The sequence below is a fragment of the Mangifera indica genome, chromosome 6 (assembly GCF_011075055.1).
Source record: "Mangifera indica cultivar Alphonso chromosome 6, CATAS_Mindica_2.1, whole genome shotgun sequence".
In the NCBI taxonomy this organism is placed as follows: Eukaryota; Viridiplantae; Streptophyta; class Magnoliopsida; order Sapindales; family Anacardiaceae; genus Mangifera; species Mangifera indica.
Window position 1 is genome coordinate 1,939,695 of NC_058142.1, and position 16,280 is coordinate 1,955,974.

A 16,280-nucleotide genomic window follows, 5' to 3' on the forward strand; every position below is an offset into this window, starting at 1 on the left:
TAATTAAAAGCTTTACATGTGTCGAACTTATGGATTTGATTCCGCTGGCTTGTTGTCTGTCAGCATGAAAATTATTGGTGTATGGTATAAATAAATGAGTTGACTGACATGGTGGCGAATTGCAGAAACTTAACCAAATCTTGACAATGCTGGCCGGAGTTGGCAATGGCAGATTTTCACATTCTGTACATCATGCATAGAAGAATCAAAGGTGTAATAACTTGTCTCTATTCTCCGGTTGGACCGTACCGCCACCTTCACTAGATCCACATCTAGTTTGATTCTGAAAATGCTGGTTGAATTAATCAATCACTAGCAGTTCCCGGTGGCCTGGCATTTACTGTCAATTAGATGCTTATAAAGAAAAAAGGGTTGAATAGTGTTTTGTAATTTGGAAATGGTGCCAAATTCGGATTCATTTTGCCAGTCAAATTAAACTCGAAAATGTGAAACATTTTGAATCTGGTTAGAAGGAGGGCCAAGAGCCGAAGACTGAAGCCCAACATTGAGAAAATATTTGAATATATATACTTTTAATTTATAAATTCTCTTTTTTTATTTTATTGCACAAATTATCTCTCAAGGGTTAGTTCAAAATTATTGGTTAAAGTATTTTTTAAATATTTTTGCATTAAATCGATGAATGACAAGCTCAAACTTTAGTTGACCCGGTTGACTAGTTTAATTAATTATCCTAATTAACTTAAATTTCCTCTATTATCAAGGATCTTGTTCTCTAATCACTCACATTGGCCTAATCACCCGAGGACCACTTAAAATGTCGTTTGAAAAGCCTCATCAAAAGTCAAATATACCCTTATGCATTCTTTCAGAAAACTCACAAAAGAAGACAAGTACATTGTGGGTATTATAGTAATTTCATAATCCCATAACCCGAAAAGACATCCTCCACTTCTATAATTATTTGGCTTGGATACAGCCGAGCGTACCCTGACTGGACCAGTCAGCCTTTGCATAAACATTTCCCTGTAAACTGTCAAAAGACAACACGCTTCTCTACTTCTTACTTTACCTTTTTGCCTTTTCTTTTCTTTTCAAACAGATCTCACTTAATTACTCACAACCAATTGTACTTTTGTTATTGTTATTGTTATTGTTGTAGTTGTTGTTGTTGTAAAATCATTCCTTCTTCATCTATGGCTGGCTTCAGAGCTGAAGATGACTATGATTACCTTTTCAAGGTCGTGTTGATTGGTGACTCTGGTGTGGGCAAGTCTAATCTGCTCTCCAGGTTCACTAGGAACGAGTTTAGTCTCGAGTCTAAGTCCACCATAGGTGTTGAGTTCGCTACTCGTAGTTTGAATGTTGATGGCAAGGTCATCAAGGCTCAGATTTGGGATACTGCTGGCCAGGAAAGGTTAGACCTTTGCTTTGTTTGTTTGCACTCTAGTTCTTCTTTTTCTGATCTGGCTATTCTCCGTCCTTTTATCATTTCAAAGTTTGATTCTTTTTTCTTGGTTTTTGATCTCGATTTGAGAGGGAGGATGCTTAATTTTAGATCTTTTGGGTTTTTCATGTTTTAGTTTTTTATGATCTGGGTTGTTCTTGTTATGATCTTTTCGAAGTTTGGGTCTTTTGGTTAGCTGAGGTGACTGTCATAAGGAGAAAATGTGAAATTACAAATGTGAAGATCTGATGTTATCTGCTGCTGGCATCCAAGGTTCAAAAGCACATCTCGAGTTAGATTTCAAGTTTGGGTTATAGTATTGCATATGGTTTTAGTTGATCTAAAAGTCCAGCTTTTGTCGCTGTTAAATTGTGATCTTTACTTAGAATTTTTGTAATATTCTTAGTTTTGGGCAGATCAGAGTTAAATTTTTCGATTGACTGAGTGACTTGTTTGATCTTTGCCTTTTGTGGATCCAGAGATATAAGTTAGGGGGATAAGGATGAATAATAGTAAAATATTAAGAAATGATAAATCTAAGAGGTGTATATGTAAAACGTTATGGGTTATATTGATATTCTATATGTATTTAAATTGATAAATTTTCAAAGCCAAGGAGCGTCAGCTGACCCCCCTTTCGGTCCGCCACTTATCTCTGTTGTACTCTGCATTATTACTGTCATTATAGTAACCTATACGTAAGAATTAGATCCGGATATATTTGTGTAGAAGTTGGTGTGAATTTGTTTTAATTTATTTGCCTCAGTGCAGAGGATGATTTATGTGATACTGGTTAGAAGCTTGAGTCATATTTAACTGGCAGTTGCATAGTTTGTGGTCAGTAGTTCATGTAAATAGATTTATTAACACTTTATTTAAGTATCTATAACTTTGATGTTGTGTGTTGCAATACCCAATGATTGATGCTCAATTTCAAGCTCCATGTCTTTTTTGTTGATGGCGATTAGTCAAATTGGTCGCTTGTGTTTGATTCTGTTTGATTAGATTCTTGGTTTTTGGAGTCTCTCTGTAGGTATAAGTTTTGTTAATGTCTTCATTTTTGCATAATGTTTGTTGCTCACATTTGTAAAAGAGTGGTTATTCTGGCAAATCAAAGAGAATGGATTTTCGCACTGAATATTCTTGGATCAGTGAAGTAAGTGCCTGATACGTGGCTTTATTAGAATTGGTTTGCAAGAGTTACTTGTGAAACTCATCATTAACAAAAAATTATCTTTTTTTCCATGGAGGATTGGTAGAAAAGACTTGAATTTTCTGTTGTTTTGGGTTTCAATTCATCATTATTAACGCTCTTTGCTGAAAAAGAAAAATGTGTTGAAGGATGAGAAGAATGATTGCAGATTGGGAATTTTAGTATTATAGAATGAATGAAAGAGTTTCTAGTCCAAAATATTGTCACTTGTAACTTGTGTTACAGTTGTACGGCGTTTTCACTTGCAACCTGTGAGCCTGATGAAATTGTTGGTCCAATGCGAAACTGATTCAAGAAAGTCTGTTTTAACTTCTTATTATTCTTGTGTTATGTACAACAAAAAAATTGCCAATAATACCCCCAAAAGTGGGAGTGCATGTGGCAATGTAAGAATGGTGAAGTTTCGGGAGGCTTCTAACTTGATTGAAGAATAAATTTATTGATAGATAGGGTAATAATAACCTTGTACACACTTAGTGAGATTAACTTTTTTTCCTTGTTGGCAAATTCCTTTTTTTCTACAGAACTCTGGGCATCTCTGAAGAACATCTTTTTTTTCATTTATTTCAAATTATAAATCTTACCTTCTCTACTTGGCTTGCTTGTAGAAATGTTTTTTGAAATGGTGTAGGAATTTGGAGGCTTGAAATTCTCTTTCAAATTCTGCTCACATGTCATCTTCTTCCTCAAAACTTGAGCTGTGGAATTATTCCTGGTTCCATCTTTGCCCCCAGTAAACCTTTGTAATTGCAATCACTTTGAACACGCCAATCCTACAGTTACCTACAGAATCAATTGTAATCTTCTGCACTACCACAACCTGTGTGTTGAGTTAAATGACCACAATTGCCTCTGTTAGCAATTTTGGATCTATTCCACCTCTAACTGTCATTCCTCAATTCAGTATCATATGACTGATGCTACACCCACAGCTGTTATACCAGCCTATATCAATACCGCCACCATCCTGACCGTAGCACCCCAAATTATAACCCTCCATTTGCCACCTTTTAGGCTGTCTCCGGCAACCTATTTTTTTTGCCCTCCAAATGCGTTCTATCACCTTCACCATCACCATAGCTTATACTTTTTCTAAAGCAAAGACATGGACTTGGACATGGGAGGAGTTAGTAGCATGGAAAGTCATGACATTATTTTTAATTATAGTGCTTAGAGGAAAAAAAGATGACATTCTTGAGGAATTTCTATGCGTATTTTACATCTTTTGTGACTTATGGTCCCTTTTTTAACTTTTCTTGGAATTGCTGTACTACTAATTAGTAAACCTTTATTTTTTCAGAAATGCCTTTTTTTTTTTTTTTTTTTTTTTTTTTTTTGTGGAGTTTCACTTGTATGCATGTTATGATACCAGTTTTTTTAGCATATTGATGCTTTAAATTTACAGACAAAATACATGTTGACACTTCAGAGAAATTTTACTACTACCAGTTTTGTAATCTAACAATTTTTTCTTTTTTCGATATAAATGCTATCTGGTTAACTGAATGGTATGTCAAGTGTCAGTATTAATCATGTGCAGTTGTTTGTATGTGAACTGACAGGAATTGTTATCTAGATGGAAATTGTTGATTTGCATGCATTAAATCGAAGTGGATGTCAAAGAAACGATATCTCCTTTTTGATATTGAGTTAGACTCAATGAGTCAACAACTATTGATGCTGTAGTTAAGAAACTAATAATGGTATTTTAAATAGTATTTTATTCATGAATGATGAAAAGATTGAGTACGATATATGGGTTGATTGTTTAGTACCCATTTGGGTTTACAAATTTGCTCTTGCTTATGAATGAAGTTTTTAGTTTTTGTTGTTATGTTTACCTTGATTCCAATTTTTGAGATTTGAAGTCAATTTCTTCATTGCCAATCTCTGTCATGTAAACTCATCTCTTTGACTTCACAGGTACCGTGCCATAACCAGTGCTTACTACCGTGGAGCTGTTGGTGCCCTTCTGGTGTATGATGTAACTCGGCACTCCACATTTGAGAATGTAGAGAGGTGGTTAAGGGAGCTGAGAGATCACACAGATCCCAACATTGTGGTCATGCTCATTGGTAACAAATCAGATCTCCGCCATCTCGTTGCTGTCTCAACCGAGGATGGAAAATCTTTTGCTGAAAGGGAATCTCTCTTCTTCATGGAAACATCTGCCCTTGAGGCTACTAATGTGGACAATGCATTTGCCGAAGTTCTGACTCAAATCTACCGCATTGTTAGCAAGAAGGCTATGGAAGCCGGTGATGATGGAGCAGGATCTGCTGTACCCTCAAAAGGTGAGAAAATTGATGTGAGTAAAGACGTTTCTGCTGTGAAGAAAGCCGGCTGCTGCTCAGGCTAGAGTTTTGTATTATTTTGAATGGATGTGTCTCCTTTGTTTAGCCACATCTGTTCTCTCTAGAACATCATGTAAAATTTTCGAAAAAAATGCCAGCAGTAGGAGAGAAGGCATGGATTATTTTTCCATCATATTCAAAATTTTTCCAGATGACTGTTGTTTTTGGCTGAATAAGACCTTAAGTAGGAGCAGCAAATTATAGTTGCCTTTGATTAGGTGTTGATGGAGATTTAAAAAAAAAAAAAATTGCAGTAAGAAATTGTTGATTTATATTGAGATTCAGATTCAGATTCAGTCATGTGATTTAAATCTTGTTAGTAAGCTACTTATTCTCAGCTGCAATTTATATGCATGTTTGTAATGTCTATTGAGAAGACTTGTTGCCTTTCTGTCATCATATTCAGGAATTTAGAACATGTTTCCATTTCTCTGCAAAACCATATCTATTGTCTCATCACTTTGGCACTTCTTCTACATTAGTATTGCTGTTAATTATTTGCCCAAAATGACATCTACAAGACCAAAATGATTTCCCTTTCTATTTTCAACAAGGCAGTGGGCATGCCGACGAGAAGTATTTTATTATAAGCATGCAAGAATTTTCATTATGGGCATCCCCAAACCGACTGAAAGTAACATTCCGAATATGGGCCAAATGGTCATTTCTCATCCAAACTATATAAACTGTTCAAACTTAAAGGTGAACATTATAATTTCATCAAAGTTTGGGTGGACTATAGTCAATATGCCAATTTGATAATTATAGTTTTGGATTGTAGTTGCAAGTTCATGTTCCATTTCTTCTTCAATTTCGCTTCAAGCTCTTGGATGGTTGGCCTTCAACCTCCATGGACGTCTTAAATATTCACAGTAGGAGAAGCTATATTTCATAAACAATACATGGTAACTGACAATGAGACCTCCTGGCAGGTAGCTTTCATTAGCAGTTAAGGCAGATGGTTTAGCTGGCTGGCATCAATCTTAATCCATCTATCCCTATTCAATAACGGATAAGAAAGAAAGAAAGAAGACAACCAAACTTCTCTGCTGCTGTGATTATTATAATATAAACAACAGTTTCCATGTGAACATATTAAGAAAACTTCAACTTTAATATCTCCCTCTGCAACCACTCCCCGGATTTAAAAAAAGGAACAGTGAAGAACGTGGACTTTTCGTTTTGGGTTCATTTGACCATATTAGAGGTGTGTGGTGGGCGAATTTAGAATCTTGTGTAATAAATATCAGACAGTCCAAGTTGGTATGTTTGGGCATTGGGAAAGTGACAAAATTTGAGTAAAAAAAATATCCAGATTCCAGACGCCCACCAATAATATTTATTGTCCAACAGCCAACTCATCTTTTCCAGGATTTTGTTTTACACTCTGGCTGCTCTTCTTTGAACGCCAACGTTTTTTGATGATTTGTTTCAAACGTAATCATACAGACAACTACAATTATTGTTCCTTCACAAATTCAAACTCAAGTAATCAGAACAGAGCAGACTTTCACACCTGAAATCTGAATGATTCTAGAGAATTATATCAAAAAAATAATATTAATAAGTGTTTAAAAAAAAGGGACCAATAACTCAATGAAACAACAAATAAAATGTTTATTTAACTAATGATCAGTTTCAAGTTAAAAAGTAATGTTTAGTTTGTATCATCTATAATAGGATTAATGTTATTTACATCTTTAATTGATTAAACAAATTATATTTTTACTGTAACTACTTGTATATACGTAATTACTATCATCATGTCTTACTACCTTTTATATTCGAGATTTCAACAACACATAATAGACACTTAAGTTAGCAATTATCAGTTTGAGTGATAGGCTTCTGCTTGAGCTAGTGATTGTCATTTGGATGTGAGCTGCAACATCTTTTTATTGTGACAATTCAACACTAACAATCGTATAACATGTTTATTGGTTGTTCAACCAGACGTTGTTATTGCCCACAACCCCTGTGCCTAGCCTTTAGTGTTTTGCCCTAACATTTCTCCTCGATTCTTATATGTGTAGCCTCCCAAAAGGTAGATTGTTGAGGTTTTATTAGGATTCTAAGTGTAATATATGAAACTTGGATCCTACAATAGAAAATATGAACTTTTGATATAGAGTTTATGTGACCTTACGTTCTCTAATCGTAATAACTAACTTTTAAGTTATTTTTCTCTTAAGGTTCATATCATTTAGTATCAAAGTCACTATCATGTCTTCTAATTACAATTGTGCAACGTCGGTAATAACGTTGGCATTGTAATGTTCACTTGGGGCTAACAAAGAGTTAGCGCACAACCAACCCACGTAAGTGTAGGGGCTGTATGGATCATAGTGGTATATTAAGATTTCAAATGCAAGGTATAAAATCTAGTTTTCGCTCAGGCTAGCAATAAGCTAGTGCACAATTAGCCCGCATGGGCGTTAGGACTACATAAAATGTGGTGATATGTTAAGATCCCAAGTGCAAGATATGAGATCCAGCATTCGCTGGAGCTAGCAAGGAGCTAATGTACAACCAACCCATGTGAGTGCCAGAGCTACATGAAACGTGATGATATATTAAGATCTTAAGTGCAAGATATGAGACTTCAATCTTGTATTAGAAAATATGAACTTCTAGTATGTAGTTTATATGACTTTAGTTTATTTAATTCAATAACTAATTTTTGAAATGTGGTTCATGTCATATTCATTTTGGTTATGGAGTTTTTTTTCTTTTTTTGACACTCGATTATTGATTTGTTAGACAAATGTTTTGGTTGTTGCTTTATTTGGATAATTGATAGTTTGAATTTGGTTGTGTGTTGGGTGGAGTAGCCATTAAATAAAAAAACCCTAAAAGAAAGTCGACGAATTAGAAAATAATAACTTTTAAATTAAAGATATGAGTTGCACATTGAAAGAGAAACCAATGATAATTGTGCTCATTTGGGCTTGTGCAAGCAACAAAACATATCGAAAATAATAGAAACATTAAGATCCAACCAAAATGAAAATCCTTGGCGACAAATTTAAGTAAGAAACTATATATCTAAGTAAAATCTAATGAATCAAGATTTTATAACGAGTAAGGGTGGCAATGTCGAAAAGTTGTGCACAAGATTGAAAATGTTATCCAACTTCCGTAAAGATGAAAGATATTTTTGCTTCTCATTAGCTTTATAAAAACTTAAGAGAATTTTAGTAATAAATTTACAGCACAAATGAGAAAAAAAGTTCTAATTTAAAGGACATGAAAACTATTCTGTCAAAGTACGGGTGGGAAATAGTAATTGGAAAAAAGAATGGTTGAACGAAGACAATTCAACAATGTGGACAGGAATTGGATGGCTATGACATCACGACACAATTTGGAATCGGAGGCTTTATTTTATTCATTTACTACACTGAAATCAAGGCGAAGAAATATATTTAATAAATAAAAAAGATAAAATTAAGAAAAAAATTTGTCTGATTGTTTTTTTCCTGTTTTCTTGTAGCGCACGGTACACACACCGTTGAATAATTTACCAGCAGACACGTGTCAGCAGATCTGGACCTCCGGTCCAAAATTCCTATGACGAAACACTGTCGAACACTCCGGCAACTCGCCGAGATCGGCGAACAACGACTCATCCTCTTCTTTCATGGGAAAAAACACCGCCATGTCAGAAGAATCGCTGACACTCCTCTCCGTGAAAATCGAACTCTCTAAAACGGCGGACGTGGTGGTTTCCATCTCGCCAAACCACGTGAATTCGTCGGCGCTAGTCGATAAAAGCTTGTTATCATCAGCAAGATCCGAGAACTTCTCCTCCGGTTCGGGATCGGGCTGGGGCTCCGGTTTAGCATGCTTAGTATTGTGGTGGCTGTGGTGGTGGCTTCTAGAAGGCAACGGCCAAGGATGGTTGTGTTCATTAGAGTAGGTGATGACTAGCATGGTGGGGTTTACACTGCTTCTCTCTACTTGTTTTCTCGCAGGGCATCCCTTTGAGCTACTACATCGATAGTATCCTCTGAAATTAAAAGTAAAAAAGCAAACTTTAATTAATTAATTAATAAAAAGTAAAACTTTTCATTAATTCAAAGGTTTTAATTTGAAGTTGAAGAATTAATTGTTTAGGTAATTGTGTTAATATTTGTGTACTAACCTGGGATAAGGGGAACCTTTGATGGGTTTCTGGCCATACTTCCGCCATGCCCAAGAATCAGACGGCGGAGCGCTGTCGCCTTTCAGTCTTGAACCCTCAACGTCCTTGATGGGAACTGATACAACTCTCTTTTGAATTGCTCGCCTGCTAAATTAAACAACAAATTCACATAAATTATTACCTAACAATTAATCAATATCATTAATACCGCTTGAGCTGAGTATGTAGAGCTAATTACCTTTTCTTGGGGGAGGAAGTAGAGGTTGTCTTCATGTCGTTAAAAGTAGAAGAAGGGGGAGATTCTGAGCCACTCTCCGGTGTAGTGTCTTCCTCTTGTTCAGAGATGAAGGGATTGTTGGAATTGAACTTGGCGTCCATGATTAAAAAAAACTTTTGCTGATAAATATCTTCAGTTTGTTTGTGATGTTAGAAAATGAAGAAGTGGGTAAAGAGAGAGAGAAAGGAGGAAGAAGAAGAAGAAGAAGAGAGATTGGGGGAAGGTGAAGAAGGGAGGAAGCAGGTGGTTTAAAACTGAGGCATCATGTTGACAGATAGGTTAGAGAGAGCAGCATTACAGTTAATTTTAGGGCTTAGTTTATAAAGGATGTGCAAGCAAATGTGATTTAATAATTTCTTACTATATTAATTATTATTATTATTCATCTTTGAAACAACCCCCTTTTTTTTTTTAATTTCAATTTCAATTTTTTTAATTTCTCTTTTCTGTTTCTTTTTCATTTGTAAACTTCCCTTTATTTATAAAATTTCACTTCTTTTTTGTTTTAGACCTTATAATATAATAACTTTGTGTCAAATTTAATACAAATAATAAGATTTTCAATGTTTATTGCTTTTCTTTTGGGTACAATATTTACCCACAAACCAATTTTTTATGTTACAATTTCACCATTAATTTATACAATTAAGATCTTGTACCAAAACCACACTTGGCTTTATATACAAAATATTTAGCCACAAGTCGGATAGTAGATGACAATGAAATGAATATCATAATTTTGGAGTGCCCTTATCATCTGTCTTACTCTTTGGTAATCCAAAACCAGATCAAATTTATAATTTTATTGAGGTCCTTTCACTTCGAATATGACGAAGTTAGCTAATTTTATTCATTAATTACTTGCTAATTATATTATTATGATGACGCTTAGCTATTATCTCCTCACTCTATCAACTTAATTTTTCCTTCCTTCAAGGGGCAGATTGCACATCCCTACCATCTTTTACTTTGTCTTGAGTCCCATTTTATTTATGTTTTCTAGGGATTCTAATATTTTTTACATCTCAGACTCCAGGGTTAGTATAAATTGTTAGAACATTAAAACTTTTAGAGAAAAACTTTACCCGTTAAAAATGGGGTCTCTGGATATATATATTTTATTTTTTACATCTTAAAATACATATAAAAATTTTCATCTCTTAGTGAAAAAATTTTCTTCTTCTAATTTGTTAGATGAGTAGAGTAACTAAGAACTTAATTAATTGTATCTAATCACAAAAATTTTGCATTAATCTCTTTTATTTTTATATAATTTTGCAATATAGAAAATCATGAGTCAATTAATGAACTTCTGATTGTCAAACTCTCTTAGATAATTAATTCTTTGAGTCCAAATCAACCGGCAATCCACAACACAGTCACAATTTTAATCTAGGGGGATGCTATCATGAAAATTTCCTTGAATCGTCACTTGAATTTTAGGAAATAATTTAATTACATCTCTCTAGACAAAATAGATAAGACTAAAGTTGCTAGTCATATTTAAAATTGATAATTATAATGAAGAATGGTTAGTCTTACCAATGCCATGATATCATCGATCGGTATTTGTTGGTTTCTGGGATTAATTTTTCTCTTTTCTAATAAAGAATCTATTTGAGTTAGATCTTTGTTTTGATTTTGAATCAATCACACAAAATATAATAAACCTTGGGTACAGTGACTGACCTCACAACTATTGAATTAGATAAGTTAAAAATTTGATTTTGATATATCGATAACACAGGCATGAATTTGTACTATTTTATATATAAAATCTCATTTTTTGTTACTCAAATTATTTGTTAGGAGTGATTATTGGGATTATATTATGCTGCCTTACTACAATAATGATCAAAACAGAAATTAATAATAGTTGAACCCATCTCGTTTTAAGGATCTTTAATCTCAGAAGCCAAGATTTATAAAACAAAAAGAGACAAACTTATGCTTTAGTTGGCCATCAATGGTAGATGCATTGAACTTGTAATCAATCATGAAAGAAACCTTTCAACTTCCCATTTAAACAATAAACTAGGAAGATAGAATTTTAAATTTCGATTAAACAAAATTAAGGAATCTATAAATTAGAAGATATCATGATAAACCCTATCAACAGAAATCATGATAAACCCTAAAAATCATTACATTAGAATCAAGAGTTACTGAATTTTTGCATTGTTCAGGAATTATATATATATAAATGCAATTGAGTTCTCTCTAGTGGGAAAACGTTTGAAATAGCCAATTGGGTAATCTTATTCTAACTTAGAACATTGAGTTTTCTGGGGTTGATTGATGCGTGAAGCAATGTGAGTGATTATTTATATTTAAAATTTCTACAACTGGGGATCGTTTTCTATTATTAATATCAGTCATGAATGACTTCAAATAATGAAACAATTTCTCTGACTTTTCCTTCACCGACGGCATCTTTCATGCTCTCTCATTTTAAAAAATTATATATAATCAAGACATTAATTAGGGTCATGACTGACTGTAATTATTGTATAATTCTATATTATTGCATTTTCAAGGAGCAGAAACTTCTTCAATGCTTCCTCTTTGACAACTGATTCTCAATCTCTTGGAACTCCCCCCTAATTAACACCCAGCATGTGCTTTTCGTACACGACATAACCCTACATCTTAACTTAGTTTAGTTTGGATATATACTCTCGTTAATAATAATAAAATTGTGTTTATTTTAAATATATAAATAAATATATATTTATGTATATTATCATAAAATTAAATAATTTTAAATTAAAAATAAAATAATACTTAATTATATAACAATATATATATTTATATATTTAAAATAGATATGTATAATATCTCTCTTTTGTTAAACATTATTTGATTAATCCAATGGAATGTAATTCACATGTTGTCCTGATCCGTGTAATTTGGGATTTGAAACTGGCTACACAAGTTAATCCTAATGGTGAGTTGTGAATTTGGACTCTTGATTTTTGCAAGTCAACTATAGGCTGAGAAGACATTTCTTTAATCCCTTATCTTCATGTATGATTTTATGAAAATAAGAGATAATTTAGAGTATACGACACCAACTGTTAGGCCAATTCAATAAATAACTACTTTGGTAGTGCCCTAAGATTTTTAATGCCTCAAAGTTGAACTCATTAGCTCATTTTTTATTGAGTTTACAGTTGCTAATTAAGTTCACTGTTCCTAGCAGTCATCAAGATTATTGTTAGGTCCTTTTAAGCTCTCTAGATTAGACTGCTAGCAGTTATCAATATCCTTTAAGTCCTTTGAATGAAAATTTTAAGGGGTTTCTTTTTTATTTTGAAAAAAGTTTGGAAATATTTTTGAAAATTTTAAAAATTTAATATACCCCCTCATAGTTTAAAAAATGATAATTATACTCCGAAAAAACTTAACAAAACACAATAAATTAAGAGTATATAATATAAAATACAAGCACTGGGTGTGAAATATTATTTGGCCATTTGCTAAATTAAATCAAGACAATTGAAATTTCTAACGAATAATAAATGTTATAAATAATTAATATTCGTTCTGGGATAAGGCAATTAACACGGTAGTGGGCTCATTGTAAAATAAGACAATATATCCAAAATTAATGAGAAAGAAAATAAAACTATAATTAATTTCTTAATCTGATATACTGGTGAGTAACATCAGTGGATTAAACTAATAATAGACGGTCAAGATGATTAAGACATCTATTCTAGACTTCAATTTATCTTTAAGATTTTTGCTCTTTTATATTTAATAATTTAGATTAATTTGACCGCTAAGAGCCTATATGAAAAGATTTTGCTTAAGGGGATGACAAGGGTAGTTTAGTATTTAAGTGTATATATTGGTTACAACGTACAGGGTGAGGAAAGTTGCTTAAGCTTTCCAAAATTTGGCTAATTTGTTAATTACCCTAATTTGTTGATATAATCTGTTAAATATCTAAATAATATGTCATCATATATGTGATCGAGTCATATTATTCGAATATCCAATTTTGTACTCAAATGAGTATATATAGTTTTTTTGTTAAAAGATTCATGTGACAACTATGTATTAACCTTTCGATTTAATTGATCGATTGTGACACAAGCACAACCCATCAACCCATTTTGCTATTCTACTTAATTAGTTCTATTATTATCTATGATTTGCCAAGGATTTTGTTTATACTTATGGGAGAATTAATTATGTTTATTATCTATAAATATCTACTTAATTAAACTAATAATTCTTTTCAAGATCTACATAGAACAACTTCATTGCAAGAGATGTAACATTAGCTTTTTTCCAATAATGAGGAATCCTATCCAAGCCAGATCGTCATATTTAGGATCGAACCAATCATATCAAACATGATAAATTTCAGATCCAATGATCGATCTCACAACTACTAAACCAGACAAGTCAAGAGTTTGATATTAATATATCGTTAAAAGAGACTTGAATTTATACGCTCTTATACATGAATATCTTTTTTTTTTTTTTGGTTATTTTTGTCACTCAAACTAACATTGCCTTGTTCATATGCTTGTTCATTTTGTCAAATATGTAGAGCCATGTGTCATAGACTTTTATGATGATGTCCACATGGTACTACCAAATTGTTTGAAATTGAAGAGCTATCAAAGTGAAGCTTTACCTAAACTGTTGAAAATGACACTATTACTTTTATAATAACTATTTAACCACTTAGTCTAAACCCTATCCAATCAATCAATATTATCTCTCATACATTAAGCTTGGCGGCTTGGCCCACTCCATCATAATTTATACCAATTTCATATATATTGCTTTGATCAGTATATCGTCATTCTAATGTTTGAAAGTTTTGCATTGATGTAAGACTAAACAGAAAAGTGAGACAAAATCCATAGTATTTCATACGATTGCAATTGTATATATGCAATTATCACAATGACAGGCTGACAATCTTTGTCGTGATTTCATTGCCTCTAGACTTTCCGAGTACTTTTCTAAGTTCACTTGAGTCTTCATTCTAACTAAAAATTATATGCCAATCAAGGGAAAATCATTCTAATTGGGTAAAAATTCAGGCTAACTGAATATATTAATGAGTATATTATTTTTCCTACCAAAGTTTGGTTTAATAAAATAAATCATAATATTTTATACTCAAAATCAAAATGGGTTGATAGAAAAAATCTTTGATATAATGTTAGAAAGATGAATTAGTATAAATCCCTAAATTAACAAAAAATAAAAAATAAAAAAGAACGATCAATCATCGGGCACCCCATGTCACAAAACAGATGGGCAGGACCCGTGACAATTTTTCCTATTTTAATAACTCCAACTAGCTCTATAGGACATGATTCTCTCTTTTTCTCGATCTCTCTATCATCTTTTCTTCTATTATTTTGTCTTTCTGAAACAGTGTCATATCTCAGCTGCTCAGCAGCAGCATAAAAAGAGAATGAAATGAAAAATTGGCATAGTGTTGTTTTGACTTACTTTCACTCTTCTATTTACTGTTTTCTCACAAGATTTTGTTATTTTACCCTTTAGGTACTCAAATAAGCCCGTGTGTGGCAAAAAGGAAATAAAGCACAAAATTTTATGGTAATTTTTCTGGGTTCCAGATTTAGGAATGGCAGTTGTATCAGTTAGTAAAATAATGATATAAGAAAACGGTATGAACTTTCTGAATGCCTTCTCATCATTTCTATTCGTTCATTCTTTTGCATTCAGAAATGGAAGAGAGAAATTAAGTACATGGTTCTAGGAAACGGATGATAATAAGAAAAGTATCTTCATTATTAATTACAAAATGGATTACTTTGAGTCATTAACTAGACAAGGAACATCTTTCTTTTCAATGGCCTTGAGAATAAGTTGAGTGACTTCCCTGACATCCACAGCCTGTTGGTTTTGTGCAACAGCAATTGCGTCCATGGAGAAAAAATAGTTGCATGAAACACTAGCCTGTAGAACATTCATTCCCACTTCATCCAACACTTCTAAAACTGAAACCAGACTGTTCTCTTCTTTCTTGCATATCACCCTTACTAAAAACTTTTCCCCAACCTTATCCACTTTCACCTCCTGGGAGTTTCATATTGCAGGAAAAAGTTAAATACTTTTGAGAAGTAAACACTGGCCACAGAGAGAAAGAGAGAGGCAGAAATGATACTGACCTTGGGCACTTGAATGTGTTTCATTAAGTTTAAGTATTCCTTTTTGATAGCCATGAGGTTTGAGTACTCTCTTTTGATCTCTTCCAGTTTGAGTTTTAACTTGTAAATGTAGAGAAAACTGTCCATGATGATGGAACTCTTTTTCACCTGAAGAAACACAACAAATTTAAAAAAGGAAATTAAGAGAAGAAAGGAATAAATGATATATATCAGAATATATATGATATGAATGCGTTTGATCATATTACAGATTTGGAGTTGGTGAGAATTCTCAGAATGTGAAGCTTTCTGCGCAGTGCAATCCTTCTTTGTAGCTGGGAAACCATCTTTCTCTTTCTTTAATTTTACTAGCTTGTTTCAAGTAGGGCAAGTAAGAATTGATAAGAGTGGCCTGGCTTTATAGCGTGGGAAATGGGGGAGTACTGTGTTGAGTAGATATTTCTTGGGATCTTGGTTTGCCAATAGCTAGCAAGACCTTCTTTATATCTTCTTGTCCTATATGAAACTAATGGCACGAAAAAGAGGAATTTTCCTTATTTAATGAAAAAAAAGATTAACCCAGAAAATATAATAAGGAAAAGAGAAAGAAAAAGTTACTATTGTTAAATGCATAATAAAATATTATGAGTTTTGTCGTATAGAAGTTAGATTTATGCAAGGGAGAGGATGCGGGAAAAGGAATGAAGTAATAATATGGAAAGTGTAATCAGTGAATCA

General features: G+C 33.0%; 3 protein-coding genes across 4 annotated transcripts; 1 reads left to right on the forward strand and 2 right to left on the reverse strand.

Annotated features, from left to right (window-relative positions):
* Window positions 1–932: 932 nt before the first annotated feature.
* On the forward strand, window positions 933–5,127 carry LOC123219213 (ras-related protein RIC2). The gene is made up of 2 exons (XM_044641021.1): window positions 933–1,378; window positions 4,545–5,127. The coding sequence occupies exons 1-2, from the start codon at window positions 1,158–1,160 to the stop codon at window positions 4,978–4,980; spliced, it is 657 nt and encodes a 218-aa protein (XP_044496956.1). The 5' UTR covers window positions 933–1,157; the 3' UTR covers window positions 4,981–5,127.
* A 3,200-nt stretch (window positions 5,128–8,327) lies between these two features.
* Window positions 8,328–9,719, reverse strand: LOC123218592 (probable WRKY transcription factor 65). Of its 2 annotated transcripts, none has more exons than XM_044640087.1 (3): window positions 9,358–9,719; window positions 9,120–9,266; window positions 8,328–8,984 (listed from the first exon to the last, which is right to left on the reverse strand). In XM_044640087.1, the coding sequence occupies exons 1-3, from the start codon at window positions 9,495–9,497 to the stop codon at window positions 8,513–8,515; spliced, it is 759 nt and encodes a 252-aa protein (XP_044496022.1). In that variant the 5' UTR covers window positions 9,498–9,719; the 3' UTR covers window positions 8,328–8,512. The 2 variants fall into 2 exon arrangements, with proteins under 2 accessions (XP_044496022.1, XP_044496023.1); XM_044640088.1 differs by having other exon boundaries at window positions 9,120–9,263; window positions 9,358–9,718.
* Window positions 9,720–15,049: 5,330 nt separating this feature from the next.
* LOC123219537 lies at window positions 15,050–16,031 on the reverse strand. Its single transcript, XM_044641534.1, has 3 exons — window positions 15,812–16,031; window positions 15,564–15,710; window positions 15,050–15,471 (listed from the first exon to the last, which is right to left on the reverse strand). Exons 1-3 carry the CDS (start codon window positions 15,887–15,889, stop codon window positions 15,202–15,204), a joined length of 495 nt encoding a protein of 164 aa, XP_044497469.1. The 5' UTR covers window positions 15,890–16,031; the 3' UTR covers window positions 15,050–15,201.
* Between the last annotated feature and the right edge of the window lie 249 nt (window positions 16,032–16,280).

Bases quoted from the DNA above. Each gene is read 5' to 3' on its own strand.
- LOC123219213 (XM_044641021.1), top strand. From the start codon at position 1,158: ATGGCTGGCTTCAGAGCTGAAGATGACTATGATTACCTTTTCAAGGTC. The intron at 1,379-4,544 runs GTTAGACCTTTG...TTGACTTCACAG, and splicing joins GATACTGCTGGCCAGGAAAG to GTACCGTGCCATAACCAGTG.
- LOC123218592 (XM_044640087.1), bottom strand. From the start codon at position 9,497: ATGGACGCCAAGTTCAATTCCAACAATCCCTTCATCTCTGAACAAGAG. The intron at 9,267-9,357 runs GTAATTAGCTCT...TGTTTAATTTAG, and splicing joins ACTTCCTCCCCCAAGAAAAG to CAGGCGAGCAATTCAAAAGA. The intron at 8,985-9,119 runs GTTAGTACACAA...TTTTAATTTCAG, and splicing joins AAAGGTTCCCCTTATCCCAG to AGGATACTATCGATGTAGTA.
- LOC123219537 (XM_044641534.1), bottom strand. From the start codon at position 15,889: ATGGTTTCCCAGCTACAAAGAAGGATTGCACTGCGCAGAAAGCTTCAC. The intron at 15,711-15,811 runs GTAATATGATCA...GTGTTTCTTCAG, and splicing joins TTCTCACCAACTCCAAATCT to GTGAAAAAGAGTTCCATCAT. The intron at 15,472-15,563 runs GTCAGTATCATT...TGAAACTCCCAG, and splicing joins AACACATTCAAGTGCCCAAG to GAGGTGAAAGTGGATAAGGT.